Below are 16467 nucleotides of genomic sequence, written 5' to 3' on the forward strand. Positions count from 1 at the left end.
GATTCGTGTAGTGCATGCAATGCCTGCTTGTAATGTGCTCGCTCCAGCTTCCTTAAACGCTTATTTTTCTTGGGTGGATAGTGGCTATAGTTATTTTTTTCAAGGCGCAAACAAATGTTCAATATAAATATTTACGAATTGAGTTAATGCCTTCTCGGTGCTACAGATTCTTAAGTAGGGCGAAAAGATCAAACTTGACAATACGTTTTACACTTTAAAATTTACAGTGACCATACTTACTTTCTGGGCAACGCATCCCATCAGGAAAAGTAGATAAGCTGTGATGAAAACATGCGCTCCAAGCGCTCCAATGCTGGTAGTCATTTTTGTCCAATAGTTTTGAATTAATGCGACGCACAGTGATCCGTCTCCCGTTCCTCTTCCCTCTCGTTCACCTGAAGTATCGGGAGCGCGCTTCCATCGTTCATGACGCCTACACAGGACCCAGACCCCCCTACCACTCAAATATGGCTTGACCACATCCTTTACAACAATGCAATTTGAAACCCACAAACACTAAGTTTGAATTGCATTGAACGGGTTAGGATTCATAGAGTTCTTGCAATATTCTGCAGTAGATGCATGCATCATGCATGAGAGATTTCAGCACCTGTCACTACTGACTTTTGGGATCTGTAGTTGTCTGACTTCGTTTAATCTTAAAATGAATGAAATACAGTAGATAAGCGTGGGGAGATGACAATTTGAGCTCTGACAAAAACTGTTTACGTGTTTTTTTTTATATATTTTGTTTGCCACTATAAGCCTATAAAATGTGTCCCTTGTTTGTTGCAATAAATACTAGCAACATAGAGTTACTCAGTGTTACACTGAGGTTTGGTCAGCAAGCAATAAAAAAATACTATTTTTATATTATGTCAAAATAATTACATATCATCGACGAAACTATGCGTTATATTTTAGTACGTATGGTAACTGTTTCAGATGTGTCGTAGGATTTTTTTTAAAAAATACCGCTAGATGGTGCCACCGTACACTTTGTAATATTTCTAAAAGTATATTTCAAAAGTCAGAAATGTACATTTTAAATCCATCAACAACCTTGATAGATTGGTTTTTTATTTTATTTTATTTATTTTATTTTATTTTTTAGGCTACTATTGATTTGCGTTTCACCTTCCACCCAGATCCCCGTTTTAATTGCATTGAGTGCAGTGGATTACAGGCCTACTCCCGGTTTATACGTCAGGCGTTATATTTAGTGATTTAAAGATTTATAAGCGAAATTTTGAAGCCATGAGTTTGCCATGCAGCTGGTACCACATGCATGGATGTTTATTACGTTTGAACATGATTTTGGCTTTTGAATGAGTCTAAACATGACAATCACAGAGCAATTTTTTAAAACGCCACGTATAAATATTCATTAGATCTCATTTATTTATTTACAAAGTCAAAGTCAAAGTCAGCTTTATTGTCAATTTCTCCACATGCCAAAGACACACAAAGAAACCGAAATTTCGTTCCCCCCTATCCCACGGTGACAAGACATGGCTCACAACAGACAAACAAGTAAACAAGCAAGTATAACAAAAGCGTGCTGAATAAATAATGAATAAATAACACAACAAATAAATAGATAAATAAGAGGAGCAAAATATATATATATATTATTCTTTATTATAAATTATTTATTTATTTATTTATTCATTCATTCATTCATTCATTCATTCATTCATTCATTCATTCATTCAATCATTCGTTCGTTCGTTCGTTCTTTCGTTCATTCGTTGTATTTATTTTCGCGAATATGACACTTGCGTTCCAGACATTTGTTTGACTTTACTGTTTCCAGTCGGACATATTAAAGGACGGAACCCAAACAGCCACGTAGTAAAAGGCGAAGCTGGTTAGGTGAGCTTTCATTAGGATTTTAATGCATTTATTGAATTTGTCATTTTACAGTCAGCCCATGGACATTTAAATCACGCTGGGTTGAACATGTTAATTGTGATATTTGTGTGATGATTTAAAAATCTAATCCACACTCGAGCTCTCACAATCGAGTTAGCAACTTTGATGTTAGCTTGACAGGTCCCCCGCCGCAAACATATTGCTAACTTTTGCGAGCACTACAGGCTAAAATGTAGTGCATATTATTTATGGCTGCCAATTACGTCTTCGCTAATTGCACATACTAAAGAATACATGCAGTTCACTTACCTGTGAGATTGTAGCTGTTGTCTGCTGATATCCATCTTAACTGCGTGTTTGTCGACTAGTGTAGTTCGGAAAGGTTCGATAGGACGAAAATTGACCATTTGCAACATCTTCAAAAGATGTTGCTAGTTTTATGGAGCATTGCTGCCACTCGTAAAGAGGCATTGCTCGAGCTGTAATATGGGACGTTTTTCTAAGTGTTACATTTGTTAAACACAGTGTGATTTTTCTTTTCAGTGCTATAGTACATCCTGGATCTTGAAAGGCACCTGGTTTCGATTGTTTTGGTGCTTTTCCAATGAAGACCCAGAAATATCATCTAAAAGCTATGGACATTACAATCTAATACACTGTTCAAATGGAGATGAATACCGAGCAATCTCACAGCACTTTGAAATTCCAAAGGACTGAAAGTGAGCAAAATTTGATGCAACAAGGGCTTGATGGGAAACCAAACACAACTAAAGGGATTCACAACGGTGAGTGCTGATGCTGGTGGAATATGATAACAAAATGTCTGCCATTGTTTGAGCTCAGTGCTCGGGGTGGGAGGGAGGCTAGGCATGCATACCTTGTGTACACAGCCATTTTTTCCAACCGTCTTGGCTTACAATGACTGGTCTTAATAATAAAAAATGTATCCAATTACACATGGTGTTTTAGTAGCATGGGGAATCGAGGTGTGAATAAAATTACTTGAGCAGCAGAGCCCTTAAGACCAGGGGGTGAATTAGATTGTGCAGGTGAGAGTTGTCATAGTTGCTCAGCCAGTTTGCCAAGAGAATCACATTCACTATGCATTCAGGCCCACAATACAGACTATGACTCACTGTCACATTCCTTGGGACTCATTCATTTCAGGTCCCATCAGCTCGGATCTGATGCCAAATGGAGACGAAAAGTCAGAGGGCATTGGTGCTGCTGCTGCTGGGAACTCCCATGCTAATGGGTCCCTGTCTCCAAACGCCCTTCCGCTTAGCACCAGCCCCCCGGTCAACTCCCAAAGTCAAGAGGGTTCTCCAGGTGTGACTGCTTATCCACCCATGATGCTTGAACCTGAGCAGGCTGTTGCTGAGGTCACAGGTCACACGGGTGATGCATTGCAGTCACTCAAACTCAGTATGCCTATGCAGGAGACGGATTTGTGTAAGCATAAATTTGTTGCGTGAATGCCCCCTCTGTGCTGAGCCAGTTTGTAACCCTTTCACCAAACCCTTATTATTTTACTGGTCTGTTGTCTTTGTTTTCTGGGTAGATGGAGTCAAGTATATGACTGTTGTTCAACTTCCATAGGGTTAATTAAAAGATGTTATGGCATATTTTCCAGTTTTTTTTTCCTTTTGCCTTAAGGGATTCACAGTTCGCCTCTTTTCACAATGCTCGCATGATTTGTGAGTATATAATTTCATTAATGTTTCCTTTTGGATGAATACTCTTGCTCTGTAGCCAACCAGAAGCCTTCATTGGAGCTGGAAAATGAGGAGAAGATTCGTTTGGAGGCTCGTAGGCGCCTGGAAGAGCAGCTGAAACAGTACAGAGTGCAAAGACATAAGGAGAGGGTAAGTGAAAAGTCACTGTCACAATCAGCTTTGTTAAATATTGTTTGTACTGAATTAAATGCTGATGATATTTATTGATCATATTTATTTCAAGGGTAGACTTGAATGAACTGCTTGACTAAGCATGAAGTCAATTTTAGAAGAGGGAGCCAGCATTCCCAGGAAATGTTTAAGAAAAAAAGTTAAAAAGCACTTTTGTTTAAAGAGGGTGGTAACATGTAATACCTAGTAAATGGGTTTCAAATTTAACTGAAGCATTTTCTGAGATAACGCTCTTCATTGATAGTGTACAGCAGGCTTAGCAACTTGAAAGTGGCCATATTGCTAGTATAAGCACCCAATTTCTTTCAGTCCCACCGCAGCACACCAAAAAACAGACCGTTCAGCACCCTGGATCCAGAGTTAATGCTGCATCCTGAGGCTCTTCCCCGGGCCAATACACTCGCAATGACCAAGGAGTACTCTTTCCTGAGGACCAGTGTACCCCGTGGTCCTAAACTTGGGAGCTTAGGAATTCCCCCCACCAAGGAGAAGAAATCTAGATCATCCCGCACGAGCAAGATCCATTCCTTGGCTGACTATAAATCTCCAGAGGACGATGGTGGAGGAGAAGGAGGTGGAATTAAGACTGCAGACAACACCATGGGCTCCGTCCAGTCCACTATCAGTGCAGTAGCTACTCTTTCTGAGGTCACGTGCGAGGGAGAAAGGCGGTCTGGTGTTTTGCTGCAGGTGGGGGAAAGTGTCTCTGAGGTTGATGGTGGTGACTCAGGAGCAAGGCCTGGATATGATGGCAATGACAGTGACAGCTCATCCTACAGCAGTGCCTCTACCAGGGGAACCTACACCATGTTTTCTGCTGCCATGGACAGGCAGCAGGGGACCTACACGGTTGAGGGGCGGGAGATTGCGCCGGAGGCCATGGGTCAGTTTCCCTCCCTGCATGAAGTCTTGCAAGCAGCCAGTGATGAGCAGCATCTTCAGGAGTTGGAGCAAGAAGGCGCCGTAGAACCGCGTAGCCGCAGAGACAGCTTCTCCAGCAGGTATTTCTGATGACATGCAGTGATAGTTTTTTTTTCTACATATAAATTAAAACCAGTTAAAACAATTAAAGAAACTTTTTTTATTATTCTTTATTATAGACAGCTTCTCCAGCAGGTATTTTTGATGACATGTAAATTAAAACCAGTTAAAAATAATTCAAGCAGCTTTTTGATTATTCTTTTGGCTTGTCAGATAACTGATGTTGTTTACATTGTTTAGTGTCTCTTTGGAGAGTTCTGTAATGGGCCACGATGAAATGCTGCAGGTGTTGAAAGAAAAAATGAGACTAGAAGGCCAACTGGAATCTTTATCATCTGAGGCCAACCAGGTTAGTGTGAAGTACTAACAAACACACTGACCAGCCACAACACTTTGGCAAAATACAATATAGTTTAGTTTGCATAGTTTATAGTTTTGAGTGAAACTGTCAGTGGTGTACTAATTATTAACAGTGTTTATTATTATTGCTATATTTTGGGGTGGGCTCCAAATGCACTGCATCATAATGAGTAGTTTGTTTTACTTCCTGTTCGTGTACACTATCTTAAAACGTGTTCACCAAAGGTTCTCAATGTTTCTGACTTGTTACTGCTGTTTGCTGCAGACAGACATATTAATTGGCAAATGCTATATCTATCATTCAGTAAACATTTTTATAATCCTGTCCTGCCCACCAGGCTCTAAAAGAGAAGACAGAGCTCCAGGCCCAGCTTGCCACCGTGAATGCTCAGATGCAAGCTCAAAAGGCAGAGGTTCACTTTAGCCAGGAAAAGCAGAATGTCCTCACAACAGAAGTCAGTACTTTGCGGCAAAGTTGTAGCCAACTAGAAAAGGCAATGGTGGAGCTCCAAGGCGATTTGGAGAGCAAAAATGCCAATCTGGCATCGTTATGCAATGACCTGAATGTGGCTGAAGACCAGTACAACAGACTAATGGGGAAGGTGGATGAAATGCAAACGACTCTCACATCAAGGGACAACACAGGTAAGCCTTCAGTGAGCAAAAAATCCAACCTGACTGTTTTTATTTATATCAATATATCATGCAGTTCAGGAAATGCGACTGCAAATGGGTGGTCTTCAGAACCAACTACAACAGGTCCAGCTGGAGCGTAGCACTCTCCAGAGTCGACTGAAAACCTCCCAAGCAGAGATTGACTCACTCCAACAGGTCAGGCAGTGGTACCAGCAACAACTTGGCCTGGCTCAGGAGGCCCGAGTGAGACTGCAAAGTGAAATGGCTAACATGCAGGTAATATTATTATTTATTTATTTTAAGTTCAAAATGCATGTCAAACAAAAAATCTGACCTTCTTTCCTAGGCTGGCAAAATGACCCAGACTGGCGTTCTGGAACATCTGAAGCTAGAGAATGTGACCCTGTCCCATCAACTGACAGAGACTCAACACCGCTCTATCAAAGAAAAAGAGCGTATAGCTGTTCAACTGCAGAGCATTGAGGTACATTTTTTTTTTCATGTTTGAACGTATGTTTGTTGAAACAGAGCAGCATATTTGGATACATCAAGACTGTGGATGTGAAGTCTACACCCACTGTTCAAATGCAAGGTTTTTGTGATAAGAAAATAATTAGTTTAGGAAAAAAAAAAAAAAATCATTTCAGAATGTTTTCCACTATGTTCAACTCAAGTTGGGAGGGTGTTGAGAATGCGGTTGCTTAAAGTGTGCACACTCTCTTATAACTGGGAATATGGTGTCCAGAATTGACAAATTTCATTCAAACTGATGTTCAATGGGAGTCAGCACACAACTGGCAGTATTTGACATTCTGTTTGTTTTTATCTATTGTTTCACAGCAGAAACTCCATTTTGTGCAGTATCCGGCCTTAAGCAATTTGCTTTGGATGCGCAGTAGTTCTCCCTGTATGTTTATTTATATAATTCGAACATTACGTCTGTTAAAATTTTTCCCCTGCAGTTTTACACAAATACTTGCACCGGTGTTTGCATTTATACCAATCAGTTTTCCCTCAAAGGTCTGTCTCCATTTTATTGCTGCTCATTTCATTAATTAGTGGTGTTGATGACCATTTGAACAAGGGTTTCTTCCTAGACTATAGCCACTGTAAATTTATGACAAAAAGATGTCATGTTGTGTATGAATTAGCATAATTGTCAGTCAAGTAGAGACACCTCTGTCCAAATTAAGTAATTTTGTATTTTCTCCCACATATCTATATTCTGTCTGGTGTTTTTACAAAATATTGGCCAATCTAAAGTGGCATACTCTTTGACGATGCAGGTCGATGTGTGTTTGCAGATCTTGTTTGATTATTTACATGATTGCGATAGGGACCTTCTGCTGTTTGTGTTGTAGGCTGACATGATGACTCAAGAAGCTGCCTATAAGCAGATCCAGGATGCCAAGACTATGGTGGAGGATGACCTGCAACACAAACTAGAAGAGTTTGAGGAAGAACGGGAGCGCTTAGTAAAATTGGCCAACACAGCCAGTAACTTGGAAATGGAACTAGAACAGGTAGTGATCTGCTTTCTTGGATCAATCCTTCATGTCTGGCTTTCAAGAGCATGTTGGTATTTTTTTGTCAGTAGCTGAATTGTAAATGATTTGCTTATCCAGGCCTGTTGCACCAAACCGCGAGCTGCTATGCAACAGTGCCAACCATTTTGCCTCTGTGTTGCTCTGATCTGTGGTTCTTTTTTTGTGTGTGTTCATTAGATGAAGTTGAACCTTTCTCAGAAGGACATGCAGCTGCAGGCTCTCCAGAAAGAACATCTGGAGCTTATGCGCCAGCTGACCACCACTCAGGAGAACCTGCATACCAAAGAGCAGTCAATCAACCAACTGGAGGCTCGATACCTAGAGCTGGAAGCCCAGCTAACTGAGCTGCAGGCAGAGAGCAATAGCAAAGATGACAACATCCAGTACCTCCAGAATGAGAAGATTGTTCTGGAGGTAGCATTGCAGACGGCCCGAGCCGACAAGAACCAACTTGATGAAAATGCTGAACGGCTTGGAGAGGACGTTTTGGTGGCCTCAGATGTGTTGGATCATCTCAAACAGGAAGTGCAGGTCAAAACCAGTCAGGTGCGAAACTAATGGGTTGGTTGTGCTTTTGAGTATGATATAAGATGTATAAAGATAATTACTGTGACACAACAAAAATGTTTTGGTTTGTTTTATAAATCTGCAATATATTTGATGAGTGTTATTTATTTTTATGTTTGATTATTATCTTTCAAGTAATCTATTATGATTGGCATTTGCTTTCTTATAGATTGAAAAGCTACAGCAAGAAAATGGTTCCTTGAAAAAACAAGTTCAGAAATTTAAGGAACAATTCCAACAACAAAAGGTAACAATTCTAAATTGTCGTAATGAATATGCTACATGAAAATATTGACATAACTGTTGGAGAAAACTGTTGGTAGAATTTCATGGAACGGTCTTCATAGCATTTAGCATTACAAGCAGAGAAAATAACATTCTCGAGACTTGGTCCGTTATTGCAAGACCCTGCTCACAAAATTGTAAACAATAGGCCAAATTGAACCAGACAATTTAATTCCCTCCAACTATGGTGTGTGTCAACAAAGTTTTTGGAAACTCTTTAAGAACGTAGAAGAGTATTTCCTACAAAATATCCCTACAAGTATTTCATAAGAAATAATGTTAGAATCGCCCCTCTTGCTCATGTTTTCATAGGAGGATTTATTGTGCAGCCGGGTGGCTGTCACAGATAGGATGATCAGCTGAATTGAAAAATGACTGATGAACAATATGACAGAATGATCAGTGCCTCGCTGAATTGAAAAATGATAGATGCTGCTTAGTGCATGACTAATGAACAATATTACGGTACGTCTTCTTTCTCAGGTGATGGTGGAAGCCTATCGTCGGGATGCGAACTCTAAAGACCAGTTGATCAGTGAGCTTAAGTCTACGAAGAAACGTCTTCTAGCAGAGGTGAAGGACCTAAAACAAGAGCTTCTGGATGTACATGGGGAGAAGCAAAAAGCTGATTTGGAGCAGGCCCGGTTGCAGAAAGAAGTACTCAGAGTCCAAGAACAGATCAATAACATGGAAAGTCATCTGCAAGACATTCAGAGAGAACGCGACCACCTCGAAACACAGATCCAGGTAATTGTGAATTGCTGCAATTTCTCCTATGCTAAATTCAGTTAAGGTCAGTGATGTTTTTTTTTAAGTCTTTCTATTTCCCTTCACAGTCCTTGCAGTTTGATCAGAGTCAGCTTGTAGCTGTGACAGAAGAGAATGAAAGTTTCAGGAAAAGAGTGGAGAAGATGGAAACAGAAGCCAAAAAGTGAGTCATGCTTTTAATAAAGCGAAGTAACAATTAATTAAGTCTGGCCTAATTTGTTTGGGCAATGATAAGTATCTCTTCAAATTTATTTCTAAAATTAAAATTTCTTAATCAGACGGTCTATTATCCTGATTAGCGACATCACAAAGATTATTACGTTTACACACTTTAGCATGTAACGTTGCATACATTCAGTTAGGGTAATTTCAGCTTTCCCCTTGACATAGTTTTATTATTTTCCCGAAATAGAGCAATCTCGGAGCAAAAAGTGCGTATGAAGCGGTTGGGGACAGATTTGACCAGTGCTCAGAAGGAGATGAAGGCCAAGCACAAGGCATACGAGAATGCTGTGAGCATCCTGAGTAGGAGGCTGCAAGAGGCCCTAACTGACAAGGAGACGACTGAGGCCGAGCTGGTCAAGCTCAAAGCTCAGGTTTCAGATGGAGGAAACAACCACATCTTGGAGGTATAAACCTACCAGATCTGAACACTAAGTGAAGTACTTAGTGTACTTCAGTGCTGTAGTTCAAGATCTGCATGCTGACTTATCCTTATTGGCCTCTGTGAAAATTCAAATTTACTAAATGATGCTGCAAATATAGTCTTTAATTAGTTTGATAACTTAATTATTTTTCATGTACATTTAATACGTTTAAAAACTCATTTTGCCACATGCTGTCGACTGAAAGAGACGTGCATCACGCCTCAGTGTGCGGATGTCATTGACGAAACCAGGAAACGGCTGAGCAGTGGTTGGTGGTCCTCCGCACATCTGGTGTCATTTTCAATTGACAGCAAGTGGGGAAGAAATGTTTTTAAAGGTGCATGAGAAATATTGAAATGATCAAATGAATTATGGATAGAATATTAACCTTTTATTGATGGAATGGCTAAATAAGTGCACTATCCCTTAAAATACAATACAAAAATATTTGTACACTACATTTTGTGAATTAAAGCAGTGCACATGCATGCATGCAGTGTGTTAGGTGTCACCAATATAAAAAGGTGACGAAAAGCCTTTTGCATTAAAATGCTGTTCCAATGACTATATTAATTGCTCCTTGGGGGAAAAATCATCTTGTAATCGCCATTGTTAAATACAAGCATTCTAAATGCTACAATAACCTCTGTTTCTTTGTTTACCCAGGAGAAGATTGAATCTCTTCAGACTGCACTGCAGGTTGTGACTAAAAGTAAGGCAGTGTTAGAGAAGGAGCTTGAGGAAGTCATATCCCTCACTTCCACAGAGTTAGAGGAGTACCAGGAGAAGGTCATGGAGTTAGAAGATGAGGTGGGCCATCAAATATGGGGGACTGTTTTAAAAGTTCTAAATATTGCACTTAATACTTTCCTGGGGTATTCCATCTGTGGCCTCCTTAATGTCTTTGTGCATTTTTTTTTTTTTTTTTCAAAAGCTTCAAGAGTCGCGATGCTTCAAGAAGAGGATCCGAAAACTAGAAGATGCTAACAAGAAGCTCGCTCTTGAGCTAGAACATGAAAAAGGAAAATTGGTTGGACTGACACAGTCCCACAGTGCACTGCGCGAACATGCCAATATCTTGGAATCTGCTTTAGCAAAGCGAGAGGCGGATCTTGTACAGCTCAACTTGCAGGTGAAGCACTGATTGCAACAAGTGTTGTTTGGTTGGAGTATTTAATGTGCAGTGTATTGAGATTAAACAAGTGTAAAAGATTATCTTCCTAATAGTGAAATAAATTCTTCATCCATGCATCCACTTATTCAGGTTCAAGCTGTTCTGAAACGCAAAGAAGAGGAGGACCAACAAATGAAGCAGGTGGTGCAAACTCTGCAGCTTGCCTTGGAAAAAGAGAAAACCAAAGTCAAAGATCTTAAGGAACAGGTACAAGTTCTCCTGCACTCAGGGGGCGCCAGTTTTCTTTCAACAAGAGTATCTTGAGAGTCTTTTGGAGTTACTCCAATAGCAGTTCTCTATGCACTATGTTGAGTTTTTAGTTATTATTTAATTTGTATGTCTAGGTGGCAACGGCAAAGGCTGAAGCAGCACACAATAGGAGACACTACAGGGCTGCCATGTTGGAACTGTCAGAGATCAAGAAAGACCTTCAGGCCAAAGAAGACTTGGTCAAAGCTCTGCAACATGAAGCCCACAAGCTCCAGTATGCACACTAATTTGTTACAGAATACAGATTTCGATGGAAATGAATTACATGCAGTAAATAGTGACTCTGTTGGAAATAACAGCTACGTAGAGTGGATCCTCGCTATTCGCATCGCATTCGGTGAAAAAAAAGAAAATCCTCAAATAAGTGACATTTATCATATAATGTTGAAAATTTCCATTTATGAACTTTGCATGCAAATAAATACCAAGCAGGGTACGCAGTGGTCAACAAAAATAACGGTACAACTCATGCAATTAGAAAGCCTTGACTTTCCTTTCAGAATTTTTTTTTGATGGCATATTGTACTACAACTATTTCCATTATGTTATTGATCACTACTGAGATTTGTCAATCTGTGCACATAATACTTTCTAAAAATTTAATGTTTCAAAAATGACATAACATTTTCTAAAAATGTAATGTTTCAAAAATGATTAAACACTGTTTAGGCTAAAATTTAGATTTCAGGAAATCGAATTCACAAAATGATAGTATAATTTATCAAAGCTCAAAACTGGTTCCATTCAATGCAACATGTACACAAAGCTAACGGCTCCAATGGGATGTGCGGATTTATGGAGAGCACTGCATGTGGGTATTAATAGTAAAAAATAGATTTGCATAATTTCAGGTTTGTCTAAAACAGACTTAAATGTTACCATCAACAACATGTTTTAAATAAGTCACCATTGCCCCTATTAGCATTATTTTCCACAGAAGTGTCATACTTCCTCAAATAAAAAGTCAACTTACTTTGCTAATTTTCCTAAAGGGATGGATATATTTGCAATGAAAAGTTTTTCGAAACCTCTGACACTATTGACCATCGACTCTATCCACAGATCTCAGGATGAGAAGCATGCTCAGGAGATCTCCAGTTTCCAAGAGGAGCTGGCTGAAGCCCATTCTCGCCTCCAAATCCTCCAGAAACAACTAGATGAAGAGCTGTCAAACAAGCCCCTCACGAACCAAGAGGTATGGAAATGATTTCATTGTTTGAATTATTTTAATATTATTGGGAGACTATTTTTTATTATCTGAAAGAAAAACAAAGCTTTGCAGTCTACGTTTTCTACAGTTACAAATACCTAAAGTTGACTATTGATGGAAATGTGCAGCGACTAATAACACATTGTCTCGTCCAACTTCCCTACAACTCACAGGTTGAGGACCTTAAGTGGGAGGTGGAACAAAGGCAGAGGGAGATTGAGGCTCAAAAGCAGCAATTGGAGATGATGGAGGAGTGTCAGCATAGGGAGCTGGACAACCTGCAGACAGCTTTGCAGGCAAGTATTTATTTAAATGAGAAATGTCAATTCAGTAACACGATAAAACAATAGCAGGGAAAAGAGTTTGCAAAGCAGTAATTAATATCATGATCGACACCTATTCTTTTTCAAGCGATTGGATTTATTCTAAGTCTGTCTGTCACAGAACATAAAGATCGAGTTGGAGATCGTCCAGGAGGAGCTGAATGGTACAAGGAAGGACAAGTTTATGCTACAAGCTAAAGTGGGTGAGCTGAAGAACAGCATGAAGACCATTTTGCTACAAAACCAGCAGCTCAAACAGGACCTCAAACAGATCCGTCTAAGAAAGGTGATGCAGCCTTTTGCTTGACTTGGTTTCATTGGGTTCATTTTGGTCAATGTCGTTACTGGAATGAAGGATTCACTTGATGAAAGCCTTTTTAGCATATAGTATTTAGCATGTCAGCTGCATACTGTTTTGAGTTATTGGTTCTCTGCCTATGCAAATAATAATGACTAATACTCATTCATATCAAAATACTGGACTATACATAGAACAATAATGAACAATTGGAAAAAAATTTATTTTTGATAGCATTTCAAATTGACAGAAGTGTGCACAAGTTAATCTCTTTGAAGATGAATAGCCATTAAATTATGACATTGTTGGAACAGCAACGGATGGAGTTGAAGAGTGAAGGGACCCCATCCAACCCAGTGACGCCGGTAAAGATCCCTGACTGCCCAGTGCCTGCCTCACTTCTTGATGAGTTACTGAAACCTTCAACTTCGGTCAACAAAGAGCCGCTCAACAACTTGCACAACTGTTTGCGGCAGCTCAAGTAAGATGCTCTGTTGTACACTCGTACTGGGTTTCCCAAAATCTTTGGGTCCATGGACCCCTTACAGCAGAGTAATTTTTCCAAGGACCCCATATCCTAATGCCATAATTTAAACCAAACAACCATGATTGTGCACCTCTAAATGCCATACCTGTAGATCTTTTTTTAAAAAAATATTTATTGGCTGTGTTGCATGTCTCTCAATCCCAGGAACAAAAAGGAACAAAATTTCCGCTTCAAACGCTTCAACTATTGAGGTGCAGTTGCCTGATTTCGTGAACTGCATTGACTATATGTACATGGAAACGGGCCACCGGGAACGCTGAGCGCGCCTTTGGTCTGCACATAGCATAACTTAATAGCCCCCCCCCCCAGTTTGAAAACCACATGTGCAATTTATTGCAATATATTTTGCTCTAGTACACTTATTTTTAAATCTCCATTTGAGGTGTGAAATACTGTTTCCAATGCTAGTCTAAATATACTGTGATTTTTTTCGATTTTTTTTTGTCAGGGAGGAGATGGACAGCCTCCAAAAACAGATGGAGGAGCACACAGTAACAGTGCATGAGTCAATGAGCTCATTGCCAAACACAGAGGAAGGACTGGCTCAACTGGGACTTGAAGACAACATATCTAATGCATGGAGCCCGCTGAGCAATACAGTGGTGGAAAATAACAACGAAGCGGAACAGCAGCAGTCCTAAAAGCAACTTTTTTCAGACCATGATGACAGTGGAGTTTTATCCACAAAGGTGTTGTTTAGTCAATTATTCCGTTTTTCTTTTAAACAACGGCTGTCAACATTTGTCATTTTTCTCCTATCATTACAGGTGTGCTTTTGCAGAGTAAAAACGTAAATCAGAGCTTTTTTCATTTTGCTCTTTTATTATTTGACCTTTGTTTATACTGTTATGCCCTTGTGATATTTATTGAGCGTTAAAGAATTAGAGATGAACCACACCATTACAAATCCTAACCTTATCATTTGTTGAATCGGATGGAGCATTTATCCAGGCATGTTTAATATAATAATATAAGCTGTTCAGGTTTTCGGTATGCTTCACCTTCAAATTTGTAATTAGTAGCTTTGATTGATTGACCATATGTAAAAAGATGTAAGCCACACTGGCTAAGACATGTTCTTCCATATTTTTGTGCCTGTACTTGGCTGATGTTATTCATTCAGGATTTAATTAAGATAGTTACGCGAGTGCTTGACAGGTATGCGTCTTGTCATAAGGTCATGCACACTAAACTTTTTTATTGCCTTTGTTAAAATGCAGTAGGTCTTCATTTTTTTGTAACCATTTGACCACCGGTTCTTGGAGTCTCGTTTATGTATGAAGGTGTCTTGTCGAGCATGGACTGTCATAATTTGTGTGTGTGTGGGGATGCTTACATAATTTTATTGTCATGGAATCTGGTTAAATTAGTCTCTTATTTTGCTGAGGGTATGTGCAAGATGTAATATATTTTCAGTGTGTAAATCTGAAAGTATGCAGGGCACTTTTAACCGACAGCATGCCCATTGATAAAAATGTAACTGAAAGAAAGCAAGTAATGTTGCAACATAGTTACCACTAAAGGCAGGTGTCTCCATGTGCTTTTATTTGTATACTGTACATGTTGATGGAAGGTGACTACAGTATCACATACTAATCTTGTATGAATACTGGGTTAATTGTTTCCAGACGTTAATATATTTTTTTCTTTTTGTATGATTGTAAATTGATCATAAATGTTCAATATTGTAAAGGAAATACAAGTTACAGGAAACAATGTTTCCTAGCATTTTATCCTATTTCTAATACTAACCGTGTTAGAGTTCTGCAGTAGTTTATGCTGTCACACAAATGGGGAGGGTTATGTTCCTGTAGTTGGTGGGTAAGTACTTTAAGACAGGGGTCACCAACCTTTCTTAAACCGAGAGCTACTTCCTGGGTACTGATTAAGGCAAAGGGCTACCAGTTTGACACACACTTCTGAAATAGCCAATTTGCTCAATTTAGCTTTCACTTTGTGTTATCATTGTCATTTTCAGTTCTCATGTAAGTGTGATTTTAACAAGAACAGCAAAAATACAGTCAAATCTCGGTTTTCGACCACAATCCGTTCCAGAAGGCGGTTCGAGAAGCAAATCGGTCGAATTCCAAATCTATTTTTCCCTTTACAAATAATAGAAAAAAATTTAGTCCGTTCCAAGACTAAAAGAACCCCCCCCCCCCCTTTTTTTTTTTTTAAACATTTTTTTCATTTGCGCATTTTTGCCCGATCGCACAACTGCAGCGCACCGCCGAACGCGCAACCGTAGCGCGTCGCCGACCGCGCAACTGCACCGCGCTGGTCGCATTATTGTGACAGAGCCGTCGCTGAAATTTAGAAAATATTCTTAAAGTCCCGATGTACTTTCCAAAATTTAAGTGGACCTCAGTGCGCGGGGAGCTTTATTTGGTCCGATCGCGCAACCGCAGCACGCCGGGCGCCCAGTGTCGCATTGCTTTAGGAGCGTCTTTGTGTTTTAGGATGGCTTTACTGCTCCCACTTGCTTTCTTTGGAGGCATGATTAGGGGTTAATACAATCCTCAAAGTAACGAAAATACCATAACCACAGATTCAGTCGGCATCCGGGCCGCGCGGTCGGGTTTTCTCGGGTCCTCCCGGCTCATCTAGTGAGGTTCGACCTATGAATTTTGTTCAACAACCGAAGCAAAAAAATCTCGAATTTTTTATTCAAATTCCGACTTGTTCGAGAACCGGGACGTTCAGAAACCGAGGTTTGACTGTAAAATAAATAGATGCAGCTCACTGACAAGTGCCGCTATTTGAGCTAATTTTAGAACAGTCCTGCGGGCGACTCATGCGGTCCTCACGGGCTACCTGGTGCCCGCGGGCACCGTGTTGGTGACCCCTGCTTTAAGATGTTCTTTCTGTACGCTTGTTTAATTGAAAGGGAATGGCTTAAAATTCAACACAACTACTGTTTTGAATCTTTCAAACGTACTCATTTTTCCATAAAAATTACTGAGACTGTCTGTTGGAATGTTATTATAATGGGACAATTACCTTGCCGTAACGGTTTATATTCGGAATTTTGAATAAATGTTCCACGTATGTCATTATTTTTGTCCAGGCACC

At 39.8% G+C, this 16467-nt stretch overlaps 2 protein-coding genes across 4 annotated transcripts in view; one reads left to right on the forward strand and one right to left on the reverse strand.

Moving 5' to 3' along the window:
* Nucleotides 1-554, reverse strand: part of LOC148398241 (uncharacterized) — an 18465-nt gene extending 17911 nt beyond the window's left edge. Inside the window, exon 1 of the mRNA XM_088375388.1 lies at nucleotides 241-554. Coding sequence (XP_088231514.1) covers nucleotides 241-324 — 84 coding nt within the window. The 5' untranslated portion in view covers nucleotides 325-554. The remainder of the gene's footprint in view (nucleotides 1-240) is intronic.
* A 1177-nt stretch (nucleotides 555-1731) lies between these two features.
* Nucleotides 1732-16451, forward strand: golga3 (golgin A3). Of its 3 annotated transcripts, none has more exons than XM_088375382.1 (24): nucleotides 1732-1875; nucleotides 2419-2660; nucleotides 3043-3327; nucleotides 3628-3740; nucleotides 4092-4783; nucleotides 5004-5112; nucleotides 5462-5768; nucleotides 5833-6035; nucleotides 6106-6243; nucleotides 7121-7282; nucleotides 7484-7852; nucleotides 8043-8120; nucleotides 8642-8905; nucleotides 8995-9089; nucleotides 9339-9555; nucleotides 10240-10383; nucleotides 10508-10705; nucleotides 10838-10954; nucleotides 11092-11231; nucleotides 12080-12212; nucleotides 12401-12523; nucleotides 12672-12836; nucleotides 13163-13329; nucleotides 13844-16451. In XM_088375382.1, exons 2-24 carry the CDS (start codon nucleotides 2540-2542, stop codon nucleotides 14034-14036), a joined length of 4533 nt encoding a protein of 1510 aa, XP_088231508.1. In that variant the 5' UTR covers nucleotides 1732-1875; nucleotides 2419-2539; the 3' UTR covers nucleotides 14037-16451. The 3 variants fall into 3 exon arrangements, with proteins under 3 accessions (XP_088231508.1, XP_088231510.1, XP_088231509.1); XM_088375384.1 differs by having other exon boundaries at nucleotides 3043-3204; XM_088375383.1 differs by having other exon boundaries at nucleotides 1816-1870.
* The last annotated feature ends 16 nt before the right edge of the window (nucleotides 16452-16467 follow it).

This window comes from Syngnathus floridae, chromosome 5 (assembly GCF_059516105.1).
Source record: "Syngnathus floridae isolate MCC-2025c chromosome 5, RoL_Sflo_1.0, whole genome shotgun sequence".
NCBI lineage: Eukaryota > Metazoa > Chordata > Actinopteri > Syngnathiformes > Syngnathidae > Syngnathus > Syngnathus floridae.